General features: G+C 36.8%; 1 protein-coding gene across 2 annotated transcripts in view; it reads right to left on the reverse strand.

Moving 5' to 3' along the window:
* ARHGAP42 (Rho GTPase activating protein 42) overlaps positions 1-20339 on the reverse strand; it is a 166816-nt gene that overhangs the window by 74587 nt on the left and 71890 nt on the right. For both annotated transcript variants that reach the window (XM_030042841.1, XM_041118534.1), the window contains one exon: positions 2834-2905. In XM_030042841.1, the coding sequence (XP_029898701.1) occupies positions 2834-2905 (72 nt within the window). The remainder of the gene's footprint in view (positions 1-2833; positions 2906-20339) is intronic.

Here is a 20339-nt window from a genome sequence, read left to right on the forward strand (position 1 = left end):
CAAAAACACTTGAACTCTGCACTCTGGGTTTATGCTGTCCTCGTATTTGAAATATAGCTTTGTAACATCAACAGGATATATTTTATCCTCCATATTCTCTTTGATTGCTGTGATCTTATTTTTTGCTCAAACTTGATATAGTTTTGAAGGAAGAATAAAATATTCTCATTCTCTGTATGAAACACAATAGGATAGTCCTACATAGTTCATCATGGTAGTAACAGTCTTGCGGAGTTACTTATTATTAAAATAAAATGGTGATTGTGATAGTGAAAACTATAATTAATTTATAACATTTTCTGTTGTTTTGGTTTTGGTTTGTTTGGGTTTTTTTTCCTGCGTGTGTGTAGTGGCACAGTGGGGCGCATTGCTTGTTTTTACCTCCAGCTGAATTTTACCTGATGTTTTAGAAAAGAAAGAAAAAAGCCCAGTAAATGCTTTTAAGCACTCTCTCTCATAATCTTCCCATCACCAAAATCTGACAGTAGTACCTAATATAATTTCCTATTATGTATATTGATAACACAACTATCTAATAATCTCTGTGAAAACCTTCATTAACGGCAGATAAATAACTAGCAAGCTCAACTCATCCCGTATTTGTAAGAGTTCATAAATGCTCAAGGACTGAGCCCAGTGCACAGAAGTGGAGGTAAGCAATCTGACCATGTTCTCTACTTTACTAACAATGAGTTTCAGAAAGCCCAAATTTCTACTGTATTTCATACTGGTCTCATAATTCCTAGATCACGTTGCTATTTTGTAATTACTAGAAAAACAGTATTAAATGTAATTAATCTCTCACTTCTTTATGTTGATCCCATTTAGTTAAAGGCCAACTGTAATTGCTTCTGCTGATAAAAATCAACTCGGAGCGAATGTTTGTTTCGCAATCTGGGTTACGCAGGAGGTCTGAATCTCTCATTTTTGAGCTTGACAGTTGAACTCCATGAGCAGTGCAAGGAAAGACAAGTTTATTTGACATTTTATAAAACAAAGAGCTGGGAGAGCTCTCTATACGGTATCAATGTGTCAAGCCACTACCCTGGACTGCCCAAAACACACATAGCGCTGCATAATAAGTGCGTTAGACACTGGAATAAGAGACAGGCTCTCTCCTGAACTCATTCAGTACACTGTTGTGTGACCACAGACAAGTCAAAACAATCACTGTTACCACAAATTATATAAGATGGGCAAATGCCCATATTTTATCTGGAAGGGATATGGAAAAGAAACCAGCTGTTATGATATACTGAACAGAGAGGACTCAACCTGTCCTGTAGTGCCCTGTATTTAATGTTAAATACTTGCTGATTCAAAAAAACAAAGGAGTCATACTGAGTGATATATTCAAAGGAGACATGAGTGTCTTATACAGTTCTGCAGAGAGCTCTGTGAACCGCTTGTGGATCATCTCTCTGATGTACCAGGACAGTCAATGGTACAGCAGGTTAGGCTTTCAGACAGGGCCCTCTGCAGAGAAGATTGACATCCCTTAAACAATAGCAATATGAAATGAAATGGTAACACAAAAAACCTGAACAATGCAACTAAAACCTATTGAAAACTAAAAATAATTTTGTGCTGGGATTAAATTCCGATTTGTGCAGCACGGTAAATAAACTCCCAGCCCTGCATCTCACAGCAGCATAGGGGTGGGACAAGAGAAGAATGCAGTTGTACACAAAAACATATCAAGTAAGAGGGTAAAGAACATCTACTTCAGAAAAATCTAACCTCAAGTTCACAGTAAAAATTCTTCTCAAACATTTACTCAGTTCCTGTGCGGAAGCAGTCTCATCTGTTTGCTACACATTCACAATAGCACTATAAAAAGCATAAAACTTCAGTCTCTCTTTCCAATAGCTCTGTTCTTCTGAGGTTGGTTGAGCACAAGCGCAACCTCAGCTACAACATCAAAAAGAGATGTTTCATGTACCCGTTTAACCTTACAATTGGAAAATTTCCCAGAAAATTTTATGAGCGCTAATACAAGATGTAAAATGCTTCAGAATTAGCATATTTATGTAGACAGAAGGAACTGTTGCTAACCATACTTCTAATTGACTACCACAGCCTTTATGCATCTCTCTGAGATTGTGATCAAAGCAGTCACTGATAACCACTTAAGACTCCAAGATCAGACTGAAAATAGCTCTTCTAGACTAACAGTTCATTCCAACAGCTTTTTCCCCAATATATCTGATTTCCTGGGCTGACTACTGAACCCTGGTATAGACAACCTGTACTGTTCCTCTAACGCAGATGTAACACTTAACACCGAAGAACTGGCTTAAATCACCAACTGGAGCACTTCCACCATGGGAAAATCTCCGGGCAATATGAAGATGAATACTCTGGCAAAACGAGTATGAATCACTGCATTGCATCAGCCACGTAAAGTGGAGAGGGAAAGAAGAGATGGAGACAGAGTATGCCTAAAGCACACTGACTTCTTTCAGTCTTTATACAATAGCCACTTGAGGGCCATTGCACCCATAGCAGCTGTTTGAACCCTCTGTGTGGTTCTGGGTTAACCCAAGACGCAACGTAACGTAAATGCAGACATCAGAAGATGAACACAACACCAGATGGTAAGAATGTGCAACAGTAGCAAGAGCTGTACCCTATGCATATAATCAGTCTTTAAACTCCATTTCTAAATCATCTCCTTCTTTGAAGCAAAGCATTATAATTTACTAACACATTAATGAGGATGGCATCAAGTATGTTTGAATACAAACTGCCTGTTTCCAGTCCAGCCTTCAAAATACACTGATAAACTCAAATAAACACGAAATGAAAAAGAACTGTTTCCACAGCTACTTACTTTTGCTGCTCCTATTTGCTCTTTACGAAACTTCTCCAGCGGTGCTATTAGCACATCATTAGCATTCTGGATCTGCAAAGTTAAACATACAGCATATCTTTTTAATACAGAGTATTTGCAGAAAGTAGAGTCATTGTAACTCTGTCAGTGTACAAGACTGAAAAATTCATGTCTATAACATTCTGGTAAGAGCATATGGGAGTCAAATAATTATGTCTTCTTTACATAAAACATACAACACACATGTTCACTAGTCTATTATGGAACACTTCCATGAATAACTAAAGCAGTTGTAACAAATGATGTAGTAAGTTTATCTGCAATATATAGAAGGGTTTTCTGGTATTTTACTCCATTTCTTCCATCTTTCCTAAAACCAGAATTGAAAACAAAAACTTCCAGGAACATGTTTTGGCAGAACAGAGAAGAAAAACATAGTAGTACTGACAGCACTGCCTAAAAAAGCCTGTGTTTACAGAATATCAACCTTTGACAGCTGAATCTTTTCACCTATCTCTTTGGATTATATACCTAGTTATACGGAACAGAGAAGAGTAGGGCAGAGAACTCTAGACAGAAAAGTGGACAATTTACAAAATACTCTAGATTGGATTCCTTCACTTTTCTAGTTTTTAAACTAATTTAAGATGTCCTGGAGCTATTTTTATCACTTTAACCTAAACCAGTGTTCCTAATGAATCAGTTTTCCCCTCATGGCCTCTGTTTATTTAGTGTAAAACCAGTCCTGGGAACCCCTCTCTGAAGACCATTCCTGCAGACACCACCTGAGGTGGTCCCTAGTCATTTGGGCTGGATACACACATGCACACATACAAATGCCAGCCATGCCATCGTGCCACTCAACAAAAAAAGGTGGCATGATTTCACCACGTGCCTTTTAGAGACAGGCAGAATAACCAAATAAAAACTGCCAACGCATCAGAAATAAAGCATAATAAAACACATTACAATATTCTATTATACTAACTACAGGCAAAATTTTAGTTTTTCTGCATGAATAGTTTTTCTTCTCCTCACCAGTCCAGCTTTACCATACTCATCACATTCCACATTTGGGCTTTGGCAGGTTTGGAGGTCTGGGCAAAGCTAACATGTACCTAAGCCAAATGAGAATGAATACAGCTCTTGTGACTCTTCCATAACAATAATTGATAAGTTACATTGTCAGTTGAGCACGAAAACTTCCCAAAAGGCTGTAATAATAAACATATAGAATAAACCCATTGAAACACAAACACATTTTCTTTCCTCCCAAACCTAACATTACAATTCCAAAGACCACAGAATCGCCACATCTCTCAGTAGGGCAAAGTTTCAGGAAAAGTTGAGACTCTCTTTGACATTCTAATGTAACAAAGTCCAAGACATGCTCAATCATGCAGTGATCAAAATGTGCTACATTTAAAAATAAAAATCAGGCAGAGATGAGGAGGAGGAGGAGCGTTTTCACTGCATTCACTGAGCTTTCACTGCATTCAACATCCTCCATCAGTTCGACTGGAACAGATTACAAAGCTATGTTATTCTCCAGGTGGACATTTCCCCCCAAATATATAGATTTTTAGGCAACATCTAGCAATCTAACTAAGACTCAACACTTTCTACAAGGCAAAGTGCATGCACTTAACAAAAGATAATCTCTATCCCAAGGATCACCAAGTAAAGCAGATTAAAATCAACAGGGGTGCAAAACTGTGAAATGACTTGCCCGCAGTCAGGCAGAATTGCAGTGCATACACCTGGAGGCAGCAGGTGGAAGTTTTCATAGCTCCCAGAGCATGTACATGGCTTTTGGCACATACAGAAATCACAAAGGCTTGCTGGAGTCACCGGTACAGAAGTGTGGATGCATCTTTTCTTTTTTTTTTTCCATGTACAAAAGTAAGTTTTATCTCTGCCTTTTAGATTCATGGCTATATACAGCATCAATATACTAAATACCTCACAGTTCAATTAAAAGAGACTTTCATATTATCGAAGTAGTTACTACTGATACCAGCAGTCATTGCTAGTCCTGTTACTAGCTGTTGCCAGTGAAACTAACTCCACGTGGAGCTAAATATGGCTTTTCCCTTCACTCAACACTATCATGTTTAGGCAGCCTCCACGCCACACCAGGAGACCTCACTTCATATATTGCCCTTGACAGCCTTAAAGTGACTGAAACTCAACTAGCTACCCGTCTCACTCCGTTGCTGCAAAGCAAACGAAATATCTCGGAAAAAAAGAACCCTGCTTCAAACACTGTGTAAGAACACATTCATAGGAAGCATATGGCACTGAGAGGAGTCATATGGGAAGTAAGTGGCTTTGCTGGGCTGAAGCACAATGTTATTCACTCCCACAGTTACATATGCAACTAGGAATGGACAGTGCGTATCTGAGGGCTAATTAAAAGATGTCACGTACTTCATCTAGACGAGGTCTGTGCCTCTGAATAGATCTGCTGAGCCACAACAACAGAACATGCTGCAAGCTCATCCCTGGACTGAAATCTTCTACTGACAAGAGCCCTGATGTGGCAATTCACCTCCCAGCAAAATTAGGAGCTAGGCAAGTAATTGGTATTGGCTTTGGGGAGGGAGAACACGCCAGCAAAGTACCAGAGGGAATCCCAGCAGACACATTTCAACAGCCAGTATTAAAAGACACAGAATGCTCTGCTGTGAAAAGACTCCTGTCCACTTCCACCAGGTTGTGCCTACCTTTTGGAAACTGAAAATTATAGAGAAATAAGAATTTTTGCCTCACATATGCATTTATTCCTTTCCTTTCATTGCCGCTTCCTATCACCGCAATTACAGTGTCCTTGTTAACGGTTACAAATTGGCATACAGCTCCCCCCTTCCCCCCAAAGTAGGAATCTAATCCTCCCACAACCATTTCTGTAGAAATCCGATTGCTTTAGATAATCTGAAATTTTCACTGTGTGGTCCTAATAGAGTACATTTCTTCCTGCCAAGACGATAATCCCTCTCCTACTCAGTTATTGTGCTAGGTTGAAATCATAGACACTTGGAACAGACAAACAATATCAAAAAGACTGTAACAGTTTCTGTAAATAGCAACTTCAGAAATCCATGTTGCGTTTAAAATACAGATCTCATCCTTAAAATCTTATTCAGATTAGTCACACCTTTACAGAAGTTATACTTTTTTGATCCAATAGTTATTGAATGCTACACAGTTCCAGCTCCCAGCATGGCTAATAAGTGGCAGTCAATCAAATAATGTGATTGTTCCTCTTGTTTGGCAAAAGCACTGGTCTTCCTCCACAAAGAGAATGAAAAAAAAGAAAAAAAAAAAGAAATCACGCAGTTTTAACTTAGTGTCAAGCTCATCAGTCTTTTTTTAATTAAGATGCTAGACAAGTATTAGGCAGACATAATAGGAAAATATTACTTTGACAATTGAGAGAGCTATATTAGATCTAGTAAAAAAGAAACACATTTTTCTAAAGAACTTAATCAACTTTTTAACTTTGGTATGTATAACTCTCTATTTGGCATTATTGACAAAAATACCATTAAAATAAGTACCACCAAAATCACACTGAATTTGTAAAAAACACTTGAAAAAGAAACATTTAAAAATTGAAAATACTTTTTCTAAGTCAGCTTTGACAAATTATGAGGTCATTCTCTGTTTGCATAACTGCAACAATTCAATACGCTGTGACAGCCTTTGAGCCAATGTGGTAAAGCACCTTAAGTTGTCTTTTCTGATTCATGATCTTCTACCTTTCCAACCCACCCTCCTTCCTTCCAGAAGTTAGTTGTGAAATTGAATTAATGTACCAATAATGAGATTAAACTGTGGTTTTCGCACATCACAGAGAAACTCCACATCTATACTTGGGAGACATTTCTGACCAGCAATTTTTAAACCTTTCTTTTTTACTAAAAGTTTCATTCATCGGTAGAATGAAGAAAAAAATTCAACATCAACTAACATAACCTTATGAGATTTGTAATTATTACACTATGTTAGAAAGGGAAGAATAAAATTTTTGCAAACATCTGAACATTTCCATTTTTAGATTTTCTTAAATTTAAGTCAATGTTAATTTTTTGAATCAGTTTTCTAATTAGTTTTCTAACCCTGAATTTGGGATAGTGTATGATATGCAGACTGTACATGCATCATTCTTCTTCAACTTATTTTACTTAGGTAAAACCAGGGGATACAAACAGAAATTTAACTAAAACATTGATGCAGCTGCTTATTCATTATTAAATACTAACAATATAGACACATAAATTTTAAGCCCTGAAGCACTTTAAAAGCTTTGAGCTTCACCTGGCAATCTACAATGTTGAATTGCAGTAACAAGAACAGTTAACACCTTTTGAGCTTTATATTTTTATTTGTAGGGCTAAGGACTAGGTAAGTCACAGAGAGAATTAAGTTAACAGGATTCCCAATTGCCAGAAGATGACAGCAACAATATCAAGTAAGGCACTTTTGCAGTGACAGAATTAGGAATATAATCAAGCTTATCTGCATTTTAGTAAAATGCTTTAACTATGAAAACCTTTTGTTTTATATATTGTATCTAAGAAAGACATTTTTTGTTCCAAATCTGTTGCGAGTACTTTTCCCTGCAACACGGAATTATCACACCTGCATATGGGAAATAAAACTAATTTCCCTGAAATACTGAATGACTCACAAATTCTGAATGCTGACAAACACTAATTTGCTTCATGTTGGTACAAGATTTCTAGAAAATACCAATTAAATTCATTCAAAGAAGGCAACAAATCTCATAGCTAATATATTCATAGTAATGCATTTCTAATGTAGAAACATATTGGTCTGCTAGACAAAAAGAAATAATTTAATTTTAAATCCTTCACCTAATTCCTAACATCTGATCTGTCAGAAAAAACACAGTCTGTGGCCTGTATCAACAGCTCCTAATCAATACAACTTGAAATACAACAGCAGAGACCAAATACATTCAACCAGACATTTATGTAACGTAGTTATGTATCAGGTTTACATGCTACAAAGAATATAAACATGTAATGATAAAACATTAGTATGGATTGAAGTCCTCAGTTTCTATTTTAAAAGTTAAAAAGTGTAAAAATTACATGAAGTTAATAATGTGAATTTCAGTGCCTGTAACTACTTGACCTTAGTAGGACAAATATTTTTACAGCTTTGGAGAGAAAGCTCTACACAGACAAATCACACATTTAGAAAAAAAAAAAAATTAATATACTTGAAGTTTATCTTAATCCCTCTCACATATACAAAAAAAGATGACATCAACCAATATCCAAGCCTGTGTTAATTTTCTGAAAATATCTCTACTAGTGCCAGTTATTTCAAGCAGGGTTGAAATTCAGATGATGTTAAAGCAGATTCAGAAGATTACAAAGTTTTAACTACGGACTAGTAAAAACGTAGGTTGGACACTTCCATGTACAAAGTGTAATGCAATATTCAGCTTCTTAGCAAAAACCTAGTGTTGTATCAAGTGGTCTTAATACTTTGTCACAAGGGGATGCTTATAAATCACATGCCAATCAAGGTTGGGAGTAGTAATATATGGCTGAATAAATTATTTTTCTCCAAGTTCTTTTCAAGTGAATGTTATTTTTTAATTTTTTATATTGCATAGCTTATGTTTAAAAATAAATTAATATAGTGTCATACCTGAAATGACTGTTTCTTGAAATAGTCAAAAAATGACACAGGAGAATATGCACAAAGGCTGCCTTCAGCACAGAAAGGCCAGTCTCCTTACAGAGTCCTCATGAAACATTAGAGGAAGAAGCACTCCTCTGAAGAATAATATAGAGGAAGAACTGAACTTCAGATTTTAGGTCTCTTCAAGGAGTTTTTCTTTTCTACTGATTACAGAGCAAGCAGAAGAAAAATCAGCTACCCTTGGATAAAGTCGGTCTTTGTGAATATTCCTGCTTCAGATTCTACCATCAACTTTTTAAACCTAAACATTTTTATTCTAAAAAGTACACATTGATACGAGGTATATATAAACACAGAAAAAAAATGGTATGTACACACAATATTTTAAACTTAACATTGCAATCATAATTTCAGTTTTTGTGTATCTTGACTTTGCAATTAATTGGTAGGGGTCTTGGTAAATAAAGGCTTTCTGATACATTTTTCCCTCAGAACATCTAATTATGGATGAGTGGATAAAGTAGATTTGAAAGCTTTATCTTTCCAAGTATTTATGATCAGATTCTGTCCTGTTTTTTTCACTTTCAGAAGTGTTTACTATTCCAGAAATACTGATTTTCGGAGAGATGAAGTAAGATAGGGGTTTCATTGGAAGCATCCATATTTCAGAGACAAATGTCCTACAGAAAGAATGGTCTGTCTTTTTATCTCTGTGTCCTCTTAATGATGCCATAGTACTTTAATGTTTGGATATCAACTCCCATCCTGCTCCCATCAATGCCTCTTTCTATTTCCAGGCTATGAAAAATTGACAAAGTTAGAGACAAGTACAGATGCTGTATCCACTTCTGTATGAACCAGAAGGAGATCCTGAACTTCCCCTTCATCTGGTAAGTGATATTCTTTAAGGTTAATCTGAAAAGAAACTGGTGGCATACCCAGTTTTTTGAGTGATGCTGAGACAGAGCCAAGTGCTACTAGAGAGCACACAACCTCATTTATGGAGAACTAAATTTGAACTCGAAAAGTAGATTGTTGGTGAGACCATAAGGTCTGAGACAGTTTAGGATACTTTTGATGGAATTTTGACAATCCCATATCCTGACCAAAACCAGATTCTCCTGCAAAGCTCAAATCTTTCTGGCACCGAAAAACTTAAGGTGGGGACTGCAGGAGAGAGTGATCCTAACACCATCAGAGCTCTCCACTTCCATAGTCAGTTTTGCTTTAACTCCACCCATGCAGGACTTCTTTGATGGAGGCACTGGCTCGCCACTCCTGCGTTCAGGCAGCCTTCATTCCTCCCCTCAGCCCATGCAGCTTTCCTCCTTCAGAACACTGTGAATTCCATGCAAGCAGGAGACCTCCAACTCTACAGTTTATTTGCCAGATATATTCAAATCCCACAACAATTAGCCAAGCATTCAATCTGACCTGCTGCCCTTCCTGTGACTCGATGCTTAACCGTGGTGACACTGCAGGAATTTAAAAGGAAAGAGACAAAACCAAAAATTCCAAGAGGTGTGTGCTGTTGAACCAGAGACTGAAGGAGAAGGGAAAATAAAGATTGAAAAGCTATTTTTTAAATCAGAGGTTCAGTTCTGCTAAACGCTTCAGTTCAAGCAAACTATTGCAGAAATTTATATTATTGTGCATATTGCAAGACAACGCATCTTACACACACATCAGGGTAATGATACTGCTCTTTAATATAAAGAGACCCTGCACATTTTCATAGTTTTTTCACTTCTTTTTGTGAAAAAACTATTCTCCTCTTCCAGACAGAATAAGACCCTTTGCAAAATTAATAGCCTACCAATGTTAATTTTAACTCTGCTTTTTCCTCCACCAGTCTTCAGTACAGGTAAGCTACAGGGCAAGTTAGGTAGAATATCACACCAACTGTTACTGAGACTAGTACTAACAGAGAGAAATTACATTCCCAAATTGAGAAGGAAAAGAAACATTTCATCATTCTTGAAAGCATGATGAGCACCAGGACTGTACTTGTACCATTTTGTGTGCTAATAGAACAAAGAAAAGCCAAGGACCTTGCTGAAGGAAGACAATTCAAGGATTACTTCCAGGACTGCACTTGAAGGGGAAAAAGAAATAAAAATAAAGAAGGTAAATATATAAAATCAAAGAACAAACAGTCCCACTCATACTAAGAGGATTGCTAAGCACAGTATAAAACCAAGCAAACCTTGCAGAGAGTACTGTGACTATCTTTGTGTTCACTAACCAGATGCAACTTTGTCTCATAAGCTGGGGAGAATATCAAATACCAGGAGGTCCACTCAGGCTCGCTCTCCCATTTGGTAGTTTCCTTTGTTCCTCCCAAGTATCAGGCAAGGAAGAAAATGTTCCCGTTTGCAATCAATACATTTTGTGAGCTTGTTGGCAGGAATGAGTGAGTACACATCGTTTTAGAAATACTCCATCATACTATCTTCTTTTTTTACCATTTTTAAACTATCCACTATCCTATTAAGCACAGCATGTAATTAAAAAGAATTAAGTTTAAAATATTTTCATGACATCAGTACATAAATCATTAATAAAGTGTTTATATAAACCACATTTCATTCATTTTACACCCAACAGTCTCAAAGTTGAGGCATATGCTTTCTGAGCTGTTCCCACATGCTCCTAAACGAGGTGAAGATGACTTCTGCTATCTCAGATGAGGGTACAACATAGCAAGTACCTATCAAATACAGCCCAACCACTCTCAAGCATCTTGCCTTTTTTGTGGTATCTCCAACTCTATGGCAAAGTACAACCTTTATGGCACTTTAGCACTCAGATCTCAAGGTCCAGTACAAACTTTCATAAAAACAGTAACTTTATTCTCTTGGAAGAAAAAGAGGCACCAATATCCTCTGTGTGTGCAACTACTGTGCAGGAGAAGCTCCTTTCTTCCACCCAGAAGACAAGCCTTGTGAATGACCCTGAAACCCTGGACCTTTGAGACCACTCTGTACTCTGTACTAACACTGGTTAACTTTCTTTGGGGCCAACTAACAACAGAGGAATATGAACTCTAAGGACTGGCACTAAGAGAATGGAGAAAGAAAAAAAGTATTTTTGAGTTCAAATAACAGTTCCCCCACAAAATCTGGGAACTTTAAGTGTCCCCTAACGAATCAGTCCATTCACTGCCAACCGCAAGATCTGACAGAGGACATTACCATGTCAGTAATGATATCACTACAAAGAGTCTCAAGAACTTACCAGGCAATTAACTCAGTCACTCAACATTAGATATCTACAGTCTCTGCACATGATACAGCCACATAAGCTACCTTTCCCGATCAGTGGGGAGAAATAAGCATACGATTCCTGTGATCCATTCAGACACCTTTCAGACAAGATGCATCGCATCATGAAATGGCCAGGTTCTCTGCAGTCAAACTCAAGTTTGCTATTCTGCTTCCGTGAAGATAGTTCTGAGTAGATGTATAAAGCCTAAATACAATATTATTTAGATGTTTCCAAAGAAAGCAAATGAATGTCTGGGCCACTGGGCCTGAAGTCTGCTCTCACTCAGGGATATTGCAAACCCATTTAACATTTTATGGTATAACCCAATACTTCTCACTCAGCAGAAGGCAGCTAGATTCAACAGAGACAGCATAAACATTACAGACATTACAAGATTCACTAAAGGTTACTGTTAAGTTAACTTCACAGTCCAAAATCACACTCACAAAGGTATATGGCACTCCTAATATGTAACCAAACAGCTGAACTACAAATGCAGTCATACTCCCAAAATCATGAAGAATTACCAAAGTACTGCATCCAATGAAATAGTGTAACAAATTACTTGCTTCGGAATTTAAAAGAAAAAAAGTCATCAAATACATTTTAACTCTAAAGTGGCTAAATAGGGAACACATAAGGTAAATTTTATTATTTTAGGTAATGCAGAATATGGCTTATTCTTATGCACAAGATGAAATAATATTTTTATACCTCTTGATTTCCTTTTATTTAATTAATTTATAGCATAGTTATTACAGTTATCACCAACCAATATACATGTGGAGTGCTGAAACAGGTACATTCAAAACTGCTTGTCTGATCTAGGCTGCTTTGCCTGTTAAAATCCAAAGTTGCCATTGCATATCACTTGTCTTGAAGATGGGACTTCATTCAGTCTCAGAAATAAGCATTCTGCCTTACGTCATGGAGTCCCATGGCAGCATGCTGCCTCTACTACTCATGCTTTCTGTCGTTAATGGGTATTAAGACACCAGATTCACCAGTTGACTCTGGAACATGGCAGCTAACTGGTGTCTGACAGAGACAGGGCTCATCCAGGGAGCTCACTGAAGCTGAGTGTGGAAACCAACAGAAAAGAGATCTTCAGAAATGAGAGGCTCCCACCATCTGACCCTATTCACTTAACGCTGCTCCAGAAACATCTGAACATCATTGTGTTACCTAATGGCAAGGTCTTATAGAAGTATAGGACAAGTTCCCAACAGAACAAATATTTAACAGAACTATACAGGAAGTAACAGGTCTTACAAATTACTTCAGGCATCTTATGACTATTTTTCTTAATAAGTTGTTTGTCTTTTCATGAACCGCAAGTATAACAGACAATACTTAATGACTGCAAGACTGGACTCTGATTTTAGACATTGCTCAGTGAGTGACAAGACACATAGAGAAGGGAAAAAAGGCACTTAGATGAGAATACTTGTATCATGAAGTTATGGCAGCAAGTTTCACATACATCTCAACAGTTGTTTTACATAATGAGGGAGATTATTTCTGGCTGAACTTATCATTGCAGGCAAAAGAGAGTAAAGTTAGCCACAAAATTTCCATATATTAAAAGTTTTTAAAGATGGAAAAATGGTGTTTGGCATATCTAGATAAAGTATATTATCTACATATTCATTTAATACTTCTTTTTAATGCTATTTCCCTTTAACTATCTTGTTCACTCAATGCATTCGTTGCCTGTGATGTCTCTGGAGGGAAAAGCTAAATATTCATTCCATCTGTTTTAAATTCCACATTTGAGAATTTGCAGTAAGCTTAAAATGTCTTTGTGGCCTTATAAATATTTAAAGAGAAAATATCATTATATTTAAACTCCCAGAATTGTTGTTATTTTACAGTAGTTAAGTTTTAATGTTTGTATGCTAATCTGTTTTGGTCATAAACACAAGATTCTTGGGCATTGTCAGATCACTAATACTTCATGCACAACTTTAAACAGCACCAAGAAGCAGCTACTCAATTCCCACTGTTTGTACGTGGAACAGAAATTGCATTTATTATAATCACCTTCTACTAAATGGTCTGGTTTGACAAACCAAATTTACTGTTAAAGACATTTTAATAGCCGATGCTCAAACTGTCCTGCTGAGTTGAGAAAGTACAGCAGATACATATTATCCATCACTCCAACTAGCAGTAAAGTCAGAGGCTACAAACCTGCCACATACCCAGTGAAAAAACTGCTTCTGATAACATGTAGTGGCAATGAGATGTCTAAAGCATTTTATGGACAGCCTTAAAATTATTTACACCATATAATACAATGCCATTTGCATACAGAAAGCAGATTTGTTCTCGGAGGAATATTACATGCCTTTCAAGCATTGTGAACTGCTGAACTGAAATTGCTACAAACACCTTTATGTTAATTCTGGTTTACATCCTCAAGATGCACAAAACAAAGCCTTAAGAAAATGGATTACTGAAAACAGTCATGTTCCATACATATGTACATGTATATGTATAAATGCATATATCTATGAAGTCAGATATTCTCTTATTTTCTCATAGTTCTTTATTTTACTGCAAATCTCAAAAGACTGCTAGATTTAATTTTCTTTTTAGATAGTTACATGAAGAGACAGCTTAAATACTTCAAATATTTGACCCAAATAAGGGCAAACCATATCTTTTCCTGCTACCATCATATTCAATAGCATTTTATAAACTCAGATTACAATAGGAAAACCATGTGATGCTAACCTTCATAAAAGTCTTTAAGTCCTTACTATGGACTTTTAAAAGATATTTACTTCTTAATAAAATTATTATACCAAAAATTTACACTTAAAACATCTTTTAAAATAAGAGATTACATAACAAAATGTATACTTTCAGCTATTATCATCTACAAATAATACAAATACAAATGAAAACAGCCTTCAAGAAAGGCAACACAATACATCCTACAAGATAAACAAGGAAATGAAGTGGATAAATGAAAAACAGCAGTTGATAAGAATTCTAAGAAATAAAAATGAGATTGTGTTAGTAATACATAATGGTCTTGAGAAATTGAATGCCAGAGGTTGTTATCAAGACAAAAAAAATCCAGCTGAGTTATTAAAGGGCATGGCTAGTTTTATGACCATTAATAAACACACACTAGTTACATGTATTAAACTGAAGGAAATCAGATCTTAGACTTGAAAGTGTTTGCAGAGTGAGCACATAACTCCTCTCTCCTCTCCCACTCACAGCATACAAACTGGCAAAGGAGTCCTGTGTTTGTTAAAACATTAGATACTTTCCAGAAGAAACATCTGTGTACAAAAGGGGCCCAAACAAATTCAGATAGGTTATGCTTTATAATGCAGTTGAAGTCGTAGGGGGAAAAAATTCAAAAATTAGTATCATACAAAAATGATTAATTTTAAAATTTAACTTCTTCCCTACATCTTCATTTATTTCTCCCCTTCCCCCTTGGTAGCCTGAATAAAATAATAATAAAAAAAATTGCACAGCTCTTCTCATGTGTCAAGTCTCTATTCCAAATGTCAAACACTATCCCAAGTATTACAAGTACTGAATAAAGATGTAAACACTAGCATGTTGTTAATTAGGCTTCATGGGGAAATTAGGATGCAAAGAATGGTATCAAGGGAATTGTCCAGACACGGCTTTTAACAATGCTGTTACTGCCCTCCCACTGTAACTTTTAACAAAATTGACTTCATTCCTCTCACGGTATGCCTTGCCAAGAAATGGATTTGAATAAAGGGCCCTCATTAGCAATAAAAGTTTGGAGGGTGGAAGTGCTGCTTGAACTTTGCATTGCTGAAGTACGTGCAAGGAAAAGCACTTTGCTGAATTACTAACAGTGTCTGTGCAAGCCAGTCCTCGCCTGCTGGTCCTACTGTGTCAGCTGCTGCTCCTGGGTTCTTAAACAGCAACAGAGGAATAAACTTGTAGCATCCATGCACTGATATGAAAGCTTAGGATACCAGCCTTCTCTACCAATTGTGGAGCTCACAGTGGCTATTCAGACCTTCTCAACTCCTAGCTAGGCTCTGTAATGTGCTCTGGGAGATGCTATGTGAAGGCTGATAGAATTATGCAATGAGTATTAATGCTCAAACCTTTTTTAACTGCTCCCTGTCAGCTTTTGAGCAAAATTTAAGGTGTTGGTGATTCTTGAGTGGTTACGGGCAGGAAAGTGTCTAAGAGTTATTCAGGGCTGCTCAGAAATCTCCCTGCTGGTGTTCAGAGGACTACTACCTTAGTGACAGCATAAAATATTTATGTTTTACTACTGACAGCACCACTGAATCAATCTGAAAATGAAGCATGTCATATCTACTTCAAGCAACTTATGGATCAAGAGAACTGTAAACTAAGTTCCTGTAACAGTACCTTTATTAAGCCATCTTTAATTCAGGGTCTCAGGCCACAGCTGTACATCTAAAATAGGGTGCCTAGACCCATTTTAGAAAATTTTCATTATAGCACAATTCTGAGAATTGAGTTTTAAACAACCAGGAAAAGCTACAAACCTGTCTCTATGAGTCAGTAACCTTTAACAGCCGGACGGCTCATACAGCACGGACTACCCTTCTTGTAACTAACGTAGCTACTACTGTTGTGTGCTAAAGGCAAAAAGCAGAACTCAAGATTCCTAACATTCAAAAATAATACCGAACTTAGGATGTGTGAACTCATTATGAAAATACGAAACGTGGCTGGGGAGTGCCTACAGAGGGACTCGCGATCACTCCTTAAGCTCAGCTACAAAGAGTTAATGTCAGGAATCTGAAGGGCAAGATGTTTAAATCTGTCTCTGATTAATGGGAAGGAGGGACTCCTGATACTGTTACATATAATTCACAGAAGGAAGAGACCACTTGAAAACAGTTCTTGGCCAACAGGAAGGTAAAATATATTTACAGTCAGACTCTAAAATGTGTTGATCCACTAGAAAACTCTCACGTGAACATGTTTAAGAAAATTCCTGTTCTAGGTACTGATAATAGAAGTCTTGTGAAGCACTGAAGTGTCTTATCTTCAGTGTGCTCAGAAATCAGAAGCCAAAAGGCATGAACTGGTTCTTCTTCACTTACTTCCTTGATTTGGGGGTTGAAATTGACTTACTACAAAATGCAATGTTAACCATTACCGAACACATTTTCCTGAACAGGCAGTGAAGGACCCTGCGGTGCTGAGCTTGCTTACACCCAGAGACTTCACTGAAAGAGCAGGAGCAGTAAGTGGACACTACAAAGAACCTGGTTGCTTGTGAATGCCTGAACACTACATGCATTGATCATTGTAAAGTAAAATTCAAGGTTAGGTAAGGTTACCCCCCAAACATTTTTCATTTGTGTGAAAAATATTCACACCTTCAACTTATAGGAGTTTTAAATAGATTAACAGAAGCAAATGTCCAATAAGTTAAAAAGGAAAGGGGAAAAACCCAACTGACTTATGTAATTGACCATAAAAGCCCGCTAGAGGATAATATACTGGGACAAGTCTGGTGCACACATCTGAGGCTCCATTTTTGATTCTCCTGTGCTTTCATTCACCTTTTTTCAGGATATGCTAAGTGTTTTCTTTTCCCTAAAAATCCTTTCAAATAACAAAGACCATGCACGCCACCTACTTCTTCATTGCACAAGGACACACTCCATAGAACTTCTGATTTCTCTGTGTCCTGTGTTCCTGTTTTCCCTTCAGTGAGCAAGAGCTCAGTGGGGTTTTTGTTGCTACTGTCACTTACATCATGAGCTGAAAACTCTGTGTGTCTCCCTTCTGCCCCCTTTCTCTCTTAGTCTCTCCTGTCTCTGAGTCTTGCTGCTTAGTTGTGTCAGCAGAATTATTTTCTACAAAGATGGGACCATTTTATAAAGTGTTAATGCATTTAACTTTTTCTGATCTATGAAGAATTACAAAGATGACTGAAGCTGGTAGGTTTCATAACTAAAAGAGCTACATCCTTTTCCTCCTATTGGTTTTCTGTTTCTCACCAAAATTATCAGTTTCTATCTGTCAGCAAATTGTGTTGTTCAAAAGTAACTATCCTGTATCCAGAGGTGAATGACAGAAGACAACTTGAACACAGCACTTTGGACACTTTTAACTAGAGAAATCCTTTGCTGCATGTATTCCATCTACACTATATGGGCACTGTTTATATCACCTGAGGAAAATTAACTACCTCGTGTTAAAAACAAACACACACACACACAAAAACAAAATTAAAAAAAACCCAGTTTGCTTTTTTTTCTTTAGCAAACCCCTGAAATTGTTTAGCAGACAGACATAAATCAGCAATGGATATGGTCATGGTAGGTAGGTAATCATCCGGTAAGAGATGCCATTTCTTTTTATGGCTTACTCCATGGACTGTAACTCAGTGAAAACCGTAAAAGATAAAGTAATCACAAGCAAAACCACAATGAAGGAAAAACAGTTCAGTTGTGTACTTACAAGTTTGGGCATTTATCTTTTTATCACTAGCATTAATACAAACAGTGCATGTCTCTTGACTAGGCTGGGAGTTCAAATCATAATGAAAGCAAAAGAGTACTTGAGAATGTCATTTCAGATAGCCAGAAGAAAACTTTTCTGGTTTTTCCTCCCTTTATGGCTTTCCAAACAAACAAAAAAAATCCTCAGCTTGAATGTTTACATTACATATTATCAAGGGGGAAATGGCTACATAAACACAGGAAACAGCATAATTGGAGCACAGAACTAATTAAGAAAAAATAGATCTGGAATTCAAGTATACCTATGCTTCACAACATTTTTAATGGTAAATTGTTCTATTGAATACTTTGGTAAGTGTAGATATTTTACTATGTTACAAGTATCTTTCACTTAAAGATTTATCACAAGAAAAGTATTTTTTTCCCATGAAGAAAAAGTAACCACAACAAAACCAAACCTTCCTGTTCTGGGGTGGTGGGGGGAATCTTTAATTTAAGAAGTGAAGGAATCTCTGTTTTGGTGGAGAGTTTCTGTGGCTTTTTTCTTTTTATTTCTTTTAAAATTCAACACATTAACAGTTACAGAAATTATCTGATTAAGATAAATCTTAGAAAATAAGCAACAAGATTTACTTTACAGAATCTCTATTTTAAACCTTCCCAGACACTTTCACTCTGGCTGTTAGACCTACTTAAGAGTCACCCCAAATCAGTTCCGTATGTTTATTACTTTGTGTCTCTGCTTTTCCAAATCCTGATCTGTAAATTTTGCGGCCAGGCCTGTTTCCCTCACTGTGCAGATGTCAACAAAACTTCTCCAGAGTGGAGTGAATGCACCCTGAAGAGGCCTCCTTGTGAGGTCCATTACAATGTAAAGGGAAAGTTGGAAATCAATAAAAGAATAAATAAACACTTAACTAATCAAAGTAAGAACTTTCTGTCTTACTATGAAAAGTAAAACCAATGTTTTTTAATTAGCAAACATTGTCCCTTAAGGGATGTTGAGCTGTCAGACTCACCACAGCACTTATTTTAAAAAGCTTCATTTGTCAGAATTCCTGAAACTGACTTTAAATATGCTTTCCTCAAAAAGAACAGAAAGTCAGAGTGCGGGTGCCTTCTTCCTAGACAGAAGCTGGAGACATTAAGGCAGATAGACAAGCTGTTCTTTAGTGACAGACTTCTAAAAGAGATCAAGAGCTTGAGTGCCCGAGTGTCATCAGCAACTTCTCAGTCCAAAGCAAGAACAAACACACCAAAATTTGAACTGAAACAATCTTTCATTTAGGGGTTTTTGTTTAACCGTAAGCAATAAAAATAAGCAAATGGATAACCCAAAAAAGAAGCCAAGATGTTGGCAGAAATGTTTACTAGAGATAGGATTTTGTTTTAAATTTTCCAAATTGCCAGAAATGGTTATATTTGATATAGTGCTTCCTTTGTTTTATTTTCTTTAAAGAAACAAACTAACAAACAAACAAAAAATGGCCAGCTACGGAACTCTCCCTAGAAATTTAGGCTCCTAAATACTAAAATCAATCTATGTAGAGCCTCACACAAAATGGTCTTGGGAAAACATCATGGCTAATGAAGTTACTCTTAAATTCAACTGGAAAAGCAGATATTCGTTAGAGGTTGTCCAAGTTCCAGCTGTTTCCCCTTCTCCCCATAATCCCTACCTCAAAAAAGAGAGTGGAAGTCTTCTTGAGAAACACACTGTATTCTTACCCATTATCATGACGGGCATCTTTGAAATAAGTTGCTAAACAATAGTTAACAAAAATCTGATTAACCACGGTTCAGGCTAAGAGGGATGCACAGTCCCTGAGTAATCTACATTACATTTTCCAACACTTGGCTCAATCTCAGTTTGTGCCTTAGACACTTCTATTTTCCTTGGCAAAGTATTTCACAATGTAGCCCATTGTGAGGAAGTTTTCCTGACATTCAGCCTAAATTCTCTCCCAATTTCTTCCTGTCAGATGATTGCCTCTTCTTAGCTAGATGATGTAAGCAGCATACACACTTCCCACGCAAAGAAACAAGAGTTCTGCTAATAACGTACAAATGGATAAGTTAAGATTCCCTCTTTT

The sequence above is a fragment of the Aquila chrysaetos genome, chromosome 19, assembly GCF_900496995.4.
Source record: "Aquila chrysaetos chrysaetos chromosome 19, bAquChr1.4, whole genome shotgun sequence".
NCBI classification, from domain to species: Eukaryota; Metazoa; Chordata; class Aves; order Accipitriformes; family Accipitridae; genus Aquila; species Aquila chrysaetos.